Source organism: Peromyscus leucopus, chromosome 12, assembly GCF_004664715.2.
Source record: "Peromyscus leucopus breed LL Stock chromosome 12, UCI_PerLeu_2.1, whole genome shotgun sequence".
In the NCBI taxonomy this organism is placed as follows: Eukaryota; Metazoa; Chordata; class Mammalia; order Rodentia; family Cricetidae; genus Peromyscus; species Peromyscus leucopus.
In genome coordinates, this window is record NC_051073.1 from 7718195 (window position 1) to 7733407 (window position 15213).

The 15213-nt window shown below is 41.7% G+C and overlaps 2 protein-coding genes across 16 annotated transcripts in view; both read left to right on the forward strand.

Annotated features, from left to right (window-relative positions):
* Positions 1–7705, forward strand: part of Paxbp1 (PAX3 and PAX7 binding protein 1) — a 30685-nt gene extending 22980 nt beyond the window's left edge. The window contains 3 exon segments of the mRNA XM_028877120.2: positions 2878–3024; positions 4950–5104; positions 6564–7705. Coding sequence (XP_028732953.1) covers positions 2878–3024; positions 4950–5104; positions 6564–6681 — 420 coding nt within the window. The 3' untranslated portion in view covers positions 6682–7705.
* A 2498-nt stretch (positions 7706–10203) lies between these two features.
* Positions 10204–15213, forward strand: part of Synj1 (synaptojanin 1) — an 80492-nt gene continuing 75482 nt past the window's right edge. For 8 of the 15 annotated variants that reach the window (XM_028877127.2, XM_028877122.2, XM_028877125.2 and 5 more), the window contains exons 1-2: positions 10206–10565; positions 11466–11611. In XM_028877127.2, the coding sequence (XP_028732960.1) occupies positions 10465–10565; positions 11466–11611 (247 nt within the window). In that variant the 5' untranslated portion in view covers positions 10206–10464. Of the gene's footprint in view, positions 10566–11465; positions 11612–15213 lie in introns of all 15 variants that reach the window. The other 7 variants (XM_028877121.2, XM_028877126.2, XM_028877128.2 and 4 more) reach the window with 3 other exon arrangements.

Genomic DNA, 15213 nt, shown 5'->3' on the forward strand with positions numbered 1-15213 from the left:
CTGTCCCATAGGCGGCTTAACTAAGCCGCAGCACTGAATACACAGATGTGTTCAGCAGTTAGAGCACCGGCTCTCTCATGCGTTTTAGGGTCCAGCATTGGTCAAGACAGAAGCCTTTCCAGTGGAGGTTACAGTGCACTCAGCAGGTAGATGGCAGACAGATGGTACCAGCTGTGGTATCGATGAGGGGCCCTAGGGAACCCAGATGGGCAGCTCTAGCATTGCGGTAGGAGATCCCTCTCCAGGAAGTGAGCCTGAGATTGTGACACAAGAGGGTTAAATAGAATCCAGGTAAAGGAGAGCAGGCTTTGATAAAGATTAAACAAGTACAGAATGGCCAGGGCTAGGAAGCAGCAGTCAGCTAAGGCTTGTCTTTATCCTGAAGGTTCTAAGAAGCCATCTAGTTCTGTCTCTCCATTTGTCCTTGGAGTAATTCACACACATTTGCTCTTTAGTGCATAGTTCCATGAGTTTTCATAAAATACACTTGTCACCACTACCAAGATGAAAGACACACCTCCCCAAACTCCCCTTTGCAGTGTAGCCCCCTTCTGACCACCTCCTGACCCGTTTGAGTTCTGTGAGTCTACAGTAGGGTCCCCCTGAGCCTTGCTCTGCGTTAGTGTGTGAGAGCCGCTTCATTAGTGTTCAGTTCGCTGTGTTTACTGCAGGCTGGAGTCTGTAAGGTGCGGCGGGGTCTAAGAGTTGAGTTCTTGGTTCTCTTTAGTTCCTTTCCTAGTTAGGAGGACTTGAGATGGTTTCCGGTTGGAGTAATTAGGGGGAGAGGCCATAAGGACTTCCTGAGTGTGTGAGCTCTTGTCTCGTTTCACTTGAGTGAAGACGCAGGGGAGGCGTTGGTGGTGTTGGTGTTCGCCAACAGCGTGTGAAGAGGTTGTGTTACTCCTTACTCTCCATTGTCTGCATTGCTTAGTGGTGTAGTCTGATTTCATGGACTTAACTTGTCTTCTGTGTGTTCTCAGGTATTTTGCTCATGGTTAAGTTTTCTTCTTACTGAGTTCAGTTAGTTCTGTGGTCTGGAGGAAACATAGGGAGATGATTTTTGAACTTTGTCTCTGGTTTGTCTTTTAACTTTTCATTCAAGTATTCCAAATGTAGAAGCTCTAGTGGGTTTTTGTTATTGCTGAATTGGGGTCTCATGTAGCCCAGACCTGTTTGAGAGACTTGCTGTGTAGTTGAGGATGACCCTGAACTCCTGTCCTCTCACTTCCCAGTGCTGGAGCTGAGGCTGCACCACTTGCCATGATGATGCTGTGCATTGGGCCTTGGACCCAGCTGCGTGCCAGCTGAGCTGAATTCTCAGCAGCCCAGGTTCTCGTTTGTCTCCTACTATTACGGTTGTGTGTGCTTCAGAAGACATACTCAGAAGTATTTTCCTAACAGAACCGGGGACTTTCTCTCCTGTACCTTGAAATATCATCGTTTTGGGTTTTACATTTAGCCATGTCATCTGTTCACATTTTCCTTTTAGGGGCTGGAGAGATGGCTCAGTGGTTAGGAGCACTGAGGACCCAGGCACTCGCGGTGGTTCCCAGCGCCTGGAACTCCTGTTGAAGGGGATGAAGCGTCCTCTTCCGGTCTCCTCCAGCCCTGCACAAGTGTGACGCACAGACACACGTGCAGGCACGAATCCATAGTGCACAAGATTAGGGGAATCACAGTGAAGGTTGCAGTTGAGATGACAGGCCTGGCTTAGATCCCTTTGCTCCACTGCTCTGTGGTGTGGAGACAGTCTTAGCTGAGAGTTGGTGAACGATGTGATGGCCACTTGTAAGGTGACTTTGCGTGCTGTATAGAACTCACGTGTTGAATGAAGTAGGTTGAGGATAGTGATAATGAAAATTGGAGCTCATTTTTGTTACTTGTTTATTGTGCCACACCCTTTATATTGAAACCCCGGAATGTCAAGTAGACACTCACTGTCATTCTGTGTGTAGGTCAGGGAGGCACAGTCTGACCTGCCGTGTCATTTCATTGGTAAGACAAGATAGGATCTAATTCAGGCCTAAACAGGGTTCTGCAAGAGAAAGAGTTCTGAATATCCTCAAGCCTCCATTGTGTGTAATGATTTTCCTCTTAAAGGGAAGAGGGATTTTTCTCTTTATGTTGTCCTCAAGAAAATTGAGTGGAGATACTCAGATCATTTTTGTAGGTTTATTTCTGTTACGGAATTCTGCTTGAGAAAAGATACACTAGTATGCTTTGCTGTAATCACTGGAGTAACTGGAGTGCAGAAAGAGGGTAATAGATTTGTGGAGTTAGAGAAGCGGACAGGTTGGATGGAGGTGAAGTCAAGTTACTTGACAAAGAGGCCAAGAATGACCAGTGTGTGCTTCTGGCCTCAGTAGTTTGCTGCATAATGCTACCATTTACTAAATGGAGAAATACTGGGAAGCTAGACATTGTGAGGAGATGGGATGAGGCTTCCATTTCATAACAGTGTCCTTTATTTTATATATACATGTCCAGTTTGAGCAGCTGGAGCTGTCCAGAGGGTGTGACTCATACAGTGTGGGGGTTTGTCATCCATGCTGTGCTAGAGTCAGAGGTTAAGTCCTGCTAAGGCCTGTGGTACCAGTTGATCTGGGAGTCCTTTTACACTGACAGGAAATGTTCTCCTGTGTTGACCAGTATGACATCCACTAGTTACATGCTGCTACATTCATGGTCTAACTAATTTAAAGTGAAATTCAAGAGTTCTTTTACTGTAGGAAACATTTAGATACTTCAGAAGTGTTAATACTTTGTCAAGGCTTTCATCCTTCTTATTTTTGGGTGTTTTACTATGTAACTAATTTACTTTGTACTTAATAATAATTGCTTGATATTGCCTCTCAATAATTCTTTCTTTCTTTTTAGCTATTGGGAAATTTCCTTCAGTGGTATGGCATTTTCTCAAACAAAACTCTTCAGGAGCTGTCAATAGATGGCTTGCTAAATAGATACATTCTCATGGCTTTTCAGAATTCAGAATGTGGAGATGACAGCATCAAAAAAGCCCAAAATGTGAGTTGGATAACATATATTGTAGTTTTAAAGCATGCCCATCAAAGCAAATTCAGTTTTCTTTGTTTAAAGAATAGGATTTTTATAAAATTCCCATTGACAATTGAACTTGGTATAAAATTAGCAGTTAAACTAAACATGTTACATCTTTTTTTTTAACCCCAAAAATAAGATAATTGATCTTAACCAAGAGACCAAGAAATGATACATGAAAGTATGTCTGTCTATATATGTGGTTTTGTGAGTGTTTTTGTAGGTGTCAGTTACATTTTTATTTTAGGAGTCATTTTCTTCATGGTTGATGGTTTTGAGCAGTTCAGAATAACTGCTTTTTTTCTCTCACTTAAGTAATTTTAATATTGTTGGATTTTCTACTCACAGTCATAGGTTACAGAATTTGATGGTTTTAAACATATATATGTAATTATTAACAGTTATAACAATCATTAAATTAATATAAATTTGCTAGTAGCAGTATCTTTTTTTTTAACCTCAAACTAAATCTCTGACATGTAGTCTCGATACCTTGAAAATACTAGTGTATATTTTTTGCAAAGCCGAGTGTTGCCTGGCATGGCTAGACCAGGACTGTAGTGTCAGGGCATTCACACTGACCTTTTGCTGTTGGCTAATCTTCGTGACCTAGTCCAGTGTGCCTTTCAGTTACAAAGTCAACATCTTCACTGGCCGAAGAAATACCCAACTTACAATTAACCAGTCTTTTTAGTCCCCTTGAGCCAGAAGAGTGCTTCATTCTCGCTTGACCTTCACTACCTTGACATCTCTGGAGGGGACAGGCCAGTTATTTGTAATGTGCTTTTGGTATGAGTTTCTCTAAGCTTTTCATAAGATTCAGGGTCTGCATCTGTGGCAGAGGTTGTTCCCTGTTCCCTGGATGTGGTTATCCCTTAGAAGTAGACTCCTGCAACCATACAACGAGTTCCCTCTTTTTTTTTTAACTTTTCTATTTATTCTTTCTGTCTTTCACATCATGCCTCCTGATCCCACCCATGTCCCCCACTCCCCCCATAGAACAAAATAAAATTTAAGAGAAAAAAGGTGTGGGAGAAAGAAGGAGAAAGTCTCATGGGAGCTGCAGTGTGACACAGTCACGCAGGAACCCCTTTATCCATACATTTTTACATGTGTTGGGGTGCCGGTCCTGTGGACCCAGGGCTGCAGGATCTCCATGACACAGGGCAGCAGCAAAGGGGTGTCCAGAAACCAGAGGCCTCGAACCAGACGGACGACTCTTTGTGATGAACATGTCCCCTCTTGTTACGATAGTGCTTTCTTTCTGGAATGAGATGTTTTGACGCATTTTATACCCACTGAGTCCCTGGGATAAGTCATTCCCTTGATTCTTAAAATGGTCAGCCGCCTTTACCTGTTCGGATAACAGCTGCCCATAGTAGACTGTCCTCTTGAGGGATTCAGTCTCATACTTCTTAATCCTTGGCACTAAGGCCAGAATGTCGCAATCCCCTGCTCACTGGGTTAAGGCTCTTGCTGTGTACTCTATCTCTAGTGTCGATAGTTTTAATCTTACTTTGGGCTAACTGGGTTCCTACAACCAACATAGATACTGATCACTGAAGTTTTCAGGAAGGAAGGGACGAGGCTAGGGTACTGTATTTATACATGTGTTTTTACAAAGGGAACATGGTTTGCTTTAGTCACATTGATAACTGAAAAAAAAAAAATAGGTAACCAGTTATCAGTTTTATGTGTATTTAAATATTTGGCAACTATTTTGTTTTGAGTGTCTGATGTATTGTAAAAAATCAGACATTAGTATAGTTAATATAGGAAATCAGGTTTTTAAAAAGATTGATTATATAGCAGTAAATAATAACCATTATGTAGCTTTAGCTTTTTGACATTTTCATTCTGTTTTAACTATTTCATTTGCATCTTCTACATAGGTAATCAACTGTTTCCCCAAGCAGTGGTTTGTGAATCTGAAAGGAGAAAGAACTATTTCTCAGTTAGAAAATTTTTGCCGATATCTTGTACATTTAGCAGATACAATTTACAGGAATAGTATTGGGTGCTCTGATGTGGAAAAAAGAAATGCAAGGTAATTTATTTTTTCAATTAATGAAATGATAATCTAGAGTTCTTTAGTCAGATTTAATATTAAATAATCAAGTGGAGTCATTTTAACTTGTTTCTTAATTTATTGTTTAAACAATTCCATTACATTATATCTGTGTATATGTAAGATGTACTCTGATCATATTCTCTTAAATTGTACATTTATTTACTGTTACAAACCTACCAAAATACACAATTTTTGGTTTGTACAATTTTTGTCTTTTTTTCCAGTGCATTAAATTTGAAAGCTTTTAGAGAAAACTTACAGTAAGGGTCATGCCTGGAGCAGTGGATAAATTTGTATTTTTGTCTCCTGTGAAGAATTGAATAGATTGAGAGGTTTAGCATGTAGTGATCCTTACTTAGCCTATGAGCTTTCATTATGTAGATGTAAAACCTGGAAAGAATGGCCACTGAAATGTGGACTGAGTTAAAGTTGAGTATTTGAGAGCTTTCATGCTCTCTTGATCCATATTACAGACTAAAGGCCATTTCATGATTGTTTTGGGAATAGCTTGTGTCTAGTTTCCATGAAAAATCTCTAGGAAAGAGCCCGGCTTGGACCCAGGTGTGAACCTCAGCTTATTAGGCTGAGGCAGGAGAGTCTCAGTTCAAGGCTTGCCAGGGCTTCAGAGTGAGCTGAGGGCTAGCCTGAACGCTTTGTAAACATTGGTACAATTGGTGCTTGTTAGACATGTGTTGTTTTCTCTGTACTGAGTAACCCCAGAGCGAGGCTCGGAGACGTGTACTTACTCATCCATTCAAGAATTCTGGTGTTAATAACTCAGTTTCTTGATAATAAGGTGGATTGATTTAAGGCAGGACTGATCAGGAAAGCAGGACTAGGCTTTATTGAATGAATTTTAAAGGAGTTGAGGTTTGGCTCTTCATAAGCCGATGATGAAGACAAACGTTTTCTGTTGAAGTTGTACTCCACAAGGGCTGGGACTCTGGTTGGGAAGCAGAGAGACAGCTTAAAGGGGTTTGGGATCATAACTGCTTTTCTTCCTAGATATTGATGAAAATCATTTATCAAAATAAAATAGTTTCTGTTTAGAATGAACTTCCTGTCTCTGGGCCAGTCACTTAAACCTTTTGAATACATAACCGATAAAGGTTCTTTTCCCATTTATTTGTTTTGTTTTGAGAGTGGTGTCCGTACTGCTGTGGTGCGTGTGTGGAGGTCAGGTCAGCTGGCAGGGTTGGCTCCTGCCTTCCACCATGCAGGATCTGGAACTGACTCCGCATTAGGTTTGGTGGCAGGCAGTCTACAGTGAGCCATCTCGACGCTTGAAAACGTGCTGTAGCTTGCGTGTCTTCTTCTCAGTGTTTGAAAATGGATGCCTGGAAAAGTTATTTGGCAGATTCTCTAAGGTTGTAAAACCAAGAACAAATTTTATTTCATTATAATATTGTGATTTTTTTTTTCCTCTCTCTCTTAGAGAAAACATAAAACAAATAGTAAAACTTCTTGCAAGTGTTCGGGCTTTGGATCATGCTGTGTCTGTCGCAAGTGACCACAATGTGAAAGAACTTAAGTCTCTGGTGGAGGGAAAGTAGATCTGAGACCGGAAAATGTTTGCTTTGCCCATTCCCAGTGTGTAAATTTTGTACATATGTAAAGTTTCTTAAACTGTAAGATACTGATTCTTGTTTAAATACAAAAACATTATATTACTACTGTGTCCTTCAATGTGATTTCTTCAGAACAAAGGAATTCAGATTATTTCTAGGAGTCTATGAATGTTTTCCTTACTGCCTGTCATACTTTGTTTATGGAGGTATTTTGTATCGTCATAAATTAACTTCGTTTAAGTGTCCTCTATAAACGATGTGTGTGTAGTGTCAATTGTATAATTACGCATATATGTATGTATATATTTATACCACCCTGGGTTTTCATGCTGGAAATCTGGGGGTGTTTTTCTACAGAGGAAGCTTTTTCACAACAGAAAATGACCCAGGAGCAGTCGCTGAGGAACTGCGTGCGGCCGCAGCAGAAGGGCTGGCAGGGGGTGGTCGTCACCCCACGTCAGCTGCATCACTGTCGTCACTTGTCGCTGTACTGCCTTAAATGAGAGCTGAGTTACAGGCTTTGTCACTGAGTGAGTGTGGAACTTCGTGAGTCAGCCTTGGAGCACATGTGGGTTTAATGTGAGCGAGCGCTAGGTGATAGAGCAGTCGAGTTCAGGGTGGGACATCAGTTTAGTTTTTGACAATAAGCCCACAAACTAACTGCATGGTTTAGGCTGACTGTCCTTTGTCATTCATGATTTTACTCCCTGCCCAGCTTACATATACATGAATTTCTATAGTCTCTCCTATTTTAAATCCCACATATGTGAGTTATATATGCAATAAAGAATATGCCTTGCTGATTAGACGCACCCAGGCAATTTACTATCGGTGGTCTTCTGTAATATTTATACCACATTGTAAATACTCAGAGAAACTTGTTTTAAAGTTAATGCTTTCTGATTCTGTGGTTTTCAAAAGAGGAACTTTTTGGAAATTAAGGACTATTGTTTGATAATTATATGTGTAATTATGCTATAGCCAAGCATTAAATTAATTTTTAAATACATCCTTTGTTGTATTTTGCTGGTGACTTAACTTTAGAGTATTTCAGGTGATTCATAGTGGGAGGCTGTTAACAGGCCAGCATGTACTCTTAAAGGCAGGTAGTTAATAGGATGGTGTCCTTCGTGCCCTCCTTTCTCCTGTCGGTTTTGTGTGTTTGCAGGAGCATGGCTTAGCTCAACATACTCATTTTGGGTGAGTCTTTTGTTAATACTTTTGTGAGCTCCTAAATGGAATGAAACTTTGAGAACACTCATCCGTCAATGTCAGTGGAGTAAAACAAACACAAATAGGTATTTGGGCCTTAAACTGTGTTTCCAAACCTGTCACATAAACCATCCTTCCTGTATGTTTTTAGGAACTCTAGGAAGAAGCACTCAGGCTTTCTATCCTAGCTTTTAGGATTAGGCTTGAACACTATCCCAGAACTCTGATACAAGATGAATGTAGCACAGAACTGTGCATTGAAAACGTGGCCTTTATGTCTCAATAGAAGTTTTTCATTCCTAAGTGAGTAAAGACACTAGAAAGGGAATCCTCACTTGCTGTGTCACATACTAGTTGAGTGTCTTAAAACAGTTATCTCTTGAGTGCTGAAGGCCAGAAATTGGAAGTGTCACCAAGGACCGTGAGTCCTACAAAGGTCCTCAGCCTTGGCTTGGTTCTCCAGTCTGCCATGTTTTCATGTCACTTCATGAGTATCTGGTTCCCCTCTGCCTCCTTTGTAAGGGTACTTGTGATTTCATGACGGTCACCTGGGTATCCACCATCATCTGCTGAATATCCAAAACTCAGGTTTCTTTGCCCAACCATCTACCATTTGCTGGTTTCAAGTATCAGAGTGTATTTTGAGATGGTTGTCACAAGCCTCACTCATTGCTCATTTTCAAAGTCAAGAAGGCATTGGCTTCTCTGCAGACCTTTATACTGTATCACTGAAGTATTTAAGTTAGCCTATCATAAAGATACCATGATTCACTCAAAAATGTGTACAGCTGTTTGGAAACGCTGTAACAAAGTATTAAATAGGAAAAGAACAACAATAAGAACTGTTTAAAGGTTGGTTGCTACTATGTTTTTCAAGTCCTGGGCTTATTTTATGATTAAAAATTATTTCAAAAGGATTTGCGAAAGCTATGACTTAATACTAGAGATAAATCCTGTTTCCAATTTAATTTGAAGAAAGAAATGGCAACCTAGAAATTTGAATCTTAGTTAAAAAAAAAAAAAAAAAAACAAGAATAGGCAGAAGGCTTGCTAAATTAGGAAGAGCCTACTGCCATGATTCCCATCTTGAAAAAGGGTTTCTGATATAGCCTCACAGATTCTTGAGGTGGAAGTTTGATTACATCTCCACTTAAGGGTGATTTCAGATGTCAGAAGGGCTGGGGATGCCCCCAGTTTGTAAAATACCTGATATGCATGAAGTTCTGGGTTCAGTCCTAGTCACCACATAAACCTTGTCACCAAAGGCACACCAGCCTCGGCTCTGTGTTACTTGGTCTCAAAAAATAAAGTTACCTCCAAGGTACAATTCAATAACTCTCCTGAGCACTTTTTTTTGTTGCATATCATATACAGGCATCACATTCTCACCAACCTTTTTTTTTTTCTTTTAAGAATTGTCCCCACCTGAAAGGGACACTTCTTGAAAGGAAAATGACTAACCACAGTCCTCTCAAGCATTTTAATTATCAGTGTAAGTTTGTGGTTACTGTAACCACAACAAAAAGCAAAAGCTTTTCTACGGAGACTAAGTGAAAAGATCTCAAAACTAAATTCAAGTGTGTTTCTCCTTGACTAGAGATGGCTTGTGTTTAGTTTGCTTATTAGTATTTTGAAACCAGGGTGGATTTGTCTTCGATAAAATGGAGAAATGTTAAGTCACATGATAGAGCCTGATAGAGGAAATGATTTTGTGCAACACATCATATTGTGCTTTTGGGGAAAAAATAAAAAGGGGAAGAGGCTAGTGAAACATGAATGCCGGGTTGCTCGGGTTTTCGATTCCTTTCTAAAGCCCTATTAACTACATCTTTCTTCCATTGTTGTCTCTTAAGTAGAAGCAGAATAATTCTGCCGGACACAAATCATAGGCATGTGTCGAGGGGAAAAAAGGCGTGAAACCGTGTGATGCCCTTAGTTATAAAATTCCACGGTTGGCAAATCACTAAGTGACAGCCATGTTTTGTTTAGCCGCCTTGAGCTCCCGGTTGCTGCTTGCCTCTCTCTCCTCCACTGCATTTAGCCAAGCACTCATCCGCAGCCCCTGGAGCTCCGAGAATGCACAGAACAGTCAGGGAACAGTCTCCTGCTGCCTCCCTGTCGCCAGACACCATGGACAGCTCTTCGGGAGGCACCCCGCCCGCGCTGCTGGCAGACAGCGCCCAGCCCTCCCCTCCCGCCGCCCGCCCGTCGGGTCCGCGGAGGCGGCAGGGGGTGGTCCCGATGCCCGATTCGGGCACGAATCAACTCGGGCCCCCACGGCTCTCTCCCGCAGTCCCTCCCTATTGCCCGCGGGGAGGGCTGGCGAGCTCCGGAGACTCCATGCCAGGAGGCCGGACCCTCTCTCTGCCGGGTTCCCCTGCCGTGCGATCCGTCCGCTCCCGCGTTGACTAAGGCGTCACGGGGACCCAGGTCGCGGGGGCTGCGGGACCCCGGTGGCCCGCAGGCGCCCGGCCCGGCCGAACGGCCCCGCGTGGGCGGAAACCGCTCCGCCCCTTCACCCTAAGGGGCGGGCCTTCCGCCCCCGGCAGCGGCGCAATGCGGAAGAGCTGGGCCTGCTGGAGCGGAAGTGACGCCTCCGGGGGCTGTAGCGGCGGCGGCGGCTGCGGGAGAAGGAGGAGGAGGAGCCGGAGGAAGAGGTGAGGCAGCCGGCGGGGGGCGGGGAGCGGGGAGCGGCCGCGGCTAGATCCAGCGGGCTGCCGGCCCCGGCGGGTGGACGTTTCCTGAGCGGTGGCGGCGGGTCGCAGCGGGGACGTGAGCGGTGAGAGGCGGCGGCGGGGCGCGAGCGGCTGGTGGCGAGGAGACCGCCGGGCGGCGGGTGGCCGCCGTGACAGCGGCTGTCACCCTGCGGGCGGGAAAGAACCCCGTCAGCACAGGCTCCGGGGCATCTCCTGAGGCGCATAATGGAGGCACTGGACTGCCCGGTGCCTCCGTTTCCCCGGCTACCACGGAACCCATCGAGCCGCGCTGGGATCCATTTGTCACCATGACCTGCGTGACTGGGCGGGAGGCGGCGGTCACCTGTGCGGCTTTCCCTGCCCTTCGCCGCCGCCCTAGGGAGTCCTGGGCGGTGTGATGATAATCCCTGCCCTCCTCCGGCCCCCTCCCGAGCTTTGAGGCAGCCTGGTTAACCTTCCCTCCCATCTCCTGGCCTTTTCCGCCTAAGGATCAACCTGAAGTTTCCCCATCAGTCCCCTTCCAGTAGTGACAAATCGTGAAGCAGGAAGCTGATAAACAACCCCAACTGAAAATACACTCCCGATTTGATTTTTTTCCTGGGGATAAGCATAAATGGGAAATTCACCTCATCCAAGCCTGGACCAGCAGTGTTAATACCCTGCCTTGCCTTGCTGTGTCTTGAGAATTGGAAGCGTTGCCTTTTGCCTTTTGGCAAAAATTTGGTGACGCCTTATCTTTTGGAATAAATCGTTCACCCCTGATTTCCCTTTTTCTCCACCCCCACCTCCATCAAACTTGGCAGGGAGGGACCACTGGGTGTCTAGCCGTCCATTCGCTTGACTCGGCTTGGTTTTCCACAGGGCTGCCTCTGAAGAAAGGAGGATGGCGTTCAGCAAAGGATTCCGAATCTACCACAAATTGGATCCCCCACCGTTCAGCCTCATAGTGGAAACTAGGCATAAGGAAGAATGTCTCATGTTCGAGTCTGGGGCTGTGGCTGTGCTCTGTAAGTCACGTGTTTTAGCCTAACTGATTATGATCTCTGTTTTGGTTTGTAACTCTCAAGTTTAACAGTTTATAAAAAAAAAAAAATTCTTGGAAGCCTTCTTACTGAATTTTATCTGATGGATTTATTCTTTGACTTAATTTGAATGAAACCTTATTTCCTGTAAACTCAGACTTAGGTTTTTGTTGGGGGGAGATGGTAGTTGGGTTGTTTGGGGGGATGGTAGTTGGGGAGGTTGCAGATTTTGCTGATAGGATTTTGTTTTCCTTGTGTTCTGCTTCTAGAAGTGTATCTTTTTGTAAAATATTGTTGCAGTTATGTCTTATCACATTAACCCAATAAGACAGCTTGCTTGATACCTGTAAAGCACAGAATTTTGCAGGTCAGTTTTAATAGTCATGATATTTTTCTGTGTATCTTATGTTAAACCCTTTACTTTTGTTGTTTTTTATTTTTATTTTTTTATATGTTGGTGTGCCCCCCTGAACATGTGTGATATGGGAGGGTCAGATTCAGATCAGGCAAGTGTTCTACTACTGATGGACTTTCCAAGTGTGCATGTGTGATATGGGAGGGTCAGATTCAGACCAGGCAAGTGTTCTACTACTGATGGACTTTCCAAGTGTGCATGTGTGATATGGAGGGTCAGATTCAGACCAGGCAAGTGTTCTACTGCTGATGGACTTCTCCAGCCTAAGTGTTTATATTTCCAGTAAAAATTGCAAACTGATTGGTTTCTAAAGAAAAGGACTTCTTGTTGTAACACACACACACACACACACACACACACACACACACACACACTAAAGTTTGGGATAATTTGTGGCAGATGGATGAAAATAAAATACTAATTAACATTATGCTTTATTCTTTAATTTTTTTTTTTTTTACATTTAGTTATTTATTTGTGTGTAAGTGGGGGCATGTGGAGTTCAGAGGTCAGCTTGTGAGAGTAGGTTCTCTCCTCCTATATGTGTTCCAGGGATAGAACTCAGTTCTTTAGGCTTGGTGGCAAATTCTTTTTACCTGCTGAGAACTTCTCAATGTACCCCATACTTCATTCTTAATATAAGACTCAGGCAGATAACACTAGTTTTGGGTTGTCTCAAGTATGATTTTTTTTAGACAGATTTTTCTAATGATAACTATTTGTTCTTATGATTGATTTTTTTTCTTTTTTTTTTTTTTTTTTTTTTTTAAAGCAATCTGTTATAGCCTGGCCCTTCATGCTATAGCCAAAGCTGTTGAACTCCAGATCCCCCTGCCTCCATACCCTGAGTGCTGGGAATACAGGTGTGCACCACTGTGCCAGGTTTCTGCAGTGCTGAGGATTGACTCAGGACTTCGTGTATCTTAGGCCAGCACTCGGCCAGCTGAGCGACATCCCTAGCCCTCTGGGTTATATTTTTCTCAGATTGTTTATTGATCATATTATATGAATTAAACTAGTGTTTGGGCTGGAGAGATGCTTCCATGTACCATGAGGACTTGAGTTTGATCCCAGCACCCTCCTAAAAGCCTGGCCTGGCACTACGTGCCTATAATCCTAGAACTGGGAAAGCACAGACAGGGACCCTGGGACTTTGTGGTCAGCTGGTCTGCCAGGTTCTAGGCAAAGAGTCTGTCTCAAAAATAATATGGAGAGCAGTAAAAGAAAACACTTGATATCAATATCTGCCTCCATACATACTCTCCCAGTGTGTGTGTGTGTGTGTGTGTGTGTGTGTGTGTGAATGTATTTAATATATAATGAACATGTAATAAAGGAAAAAACCTGATCTCTGGCCTCCATGCATACTCTGTGTGTGTGTGTGTGTGTGTGTGTGTGTGTGTGTGTATTTAATATATAATAATGGAAAAAATATATCAACCTCTGGCCTCCATGTATACTCTCTCTCTATATATATATATGTGTGTGTGTGTGTGTATATACATATATGTGTGTGCATGTGTTTATTTAATATATAATAAATATATAATAAAGGAAAACACCACTATCAACCTCTGGCCTTTATGTATACTCTGTGTGTGTGTGTGTGTGTGTGTGTTTGTGTGTGTATGTGTCTGTGTATTTAATATATAATGAATATATAATAAAGGAAGACACCTGATGTCAACCTCTGGCCTCCATGCATACTCTGTGTGTGTGTGTATTTAATATATATATTATATATTGCTGTGTGTATATATGTGTGTGTATAATATAATAATGTTTGAAACACATATTTACTAATATAATCTCTAAATATTTCAAGTATTATTCTTTCTTTAGACTCGGTAAGTAAAGAGCATAATGTCCTGACCCATGCATATATGATTTTCAGATTGGTTCATGTGTAACCTGGCTAAAATAGTAAAATTTTATCCTAGTAGGGAAAATAATAGTGGCATAATGAACAACTCTCAAGCAAAGATCAGTATATAACATATATATATATAGATATAGATATAGATATATATTTGGTGCATACAGTAACATGGTTTGAAGGGAGAGGCAAAGGGATAGATACATCCCAAGAAAAAGCTTAAGTAATATTCAGTATGAACTTCATTGCTCCAAATTGGTTTTTATGCGTTAATAAAATGAAAATGCCATGCTCCAGTGTTAATCCAGCTAGCATACATTCTCATACTAGAGATGTGCTTACACTAACGAATACTGAAATGAAAACATGAGATTGGGGGACTTTGGCTAGTAATCTAAAATGTTTTTCAACTGCTTGTGTTTTGGTTGACATTACCTGATTTATTAATGTTGTCTAAATTCTAGTATATTTTTAAATTGTAGTTACTCATAATTGCAATGGGAAGTTACCATGGAGCTTACAAATTATGAATTTACCTGTAGTTTTCAGAGTAATTGCTGTATGTTAAGGTTAGAAAACCCAAGAACAATCATACTTATAAAACCTCTAGTAGTTTTCTTTTATGCCAAATAATGGTTTTTAAAAGTCTCTAAACCATCCATTTGGGGGCATTAATTATGAGGTGGAATAGTATTAAGATATTTTCTTAACAATATATATTTATTTTCATGGTTAGGAATTAAAACTAAGTACTGCATATTAAGCAAGCACTCTAACACCAACCTACCTCTGTAGCTTAATTGTTTCTTAATTTTGTCCTCATTGGATTTAAGCTATGTAAGTAATTCTCAGAGGACACCAAAGTTTGAATACTGCTTCTCTCTGTAAAGCTAACATAAGTGGATACATATTCTCTTGGATGTGTTATCTTTTTTATAAATTCTACAGCAACCCCAAAAATATATTTTAGTTTGACTTTTTCATTGATATATAACAAACATAAAAATTACATATGTAGCTACAACACATGATGTTTCAAATCATTTGTACATTATATAAAATGTTGAAATGGGTTGGACATTTGCCATGTATGGTGAAAATATGCAAAACCCTTTTACTAGTTTCTTAGAATATATAGAACATTGTTACCTGTAGGTACCCTACTGTGCAGTAATAAAATATAAATCTTTAAGAGCTAACCTTTTTCTTTTTAGATAAATTGATTTATAAAATTAGTTAGGTGCTAGTATTATGTTACATATCTGTAACCCCAGCACTCAGGAGGCAGAAGCAGAA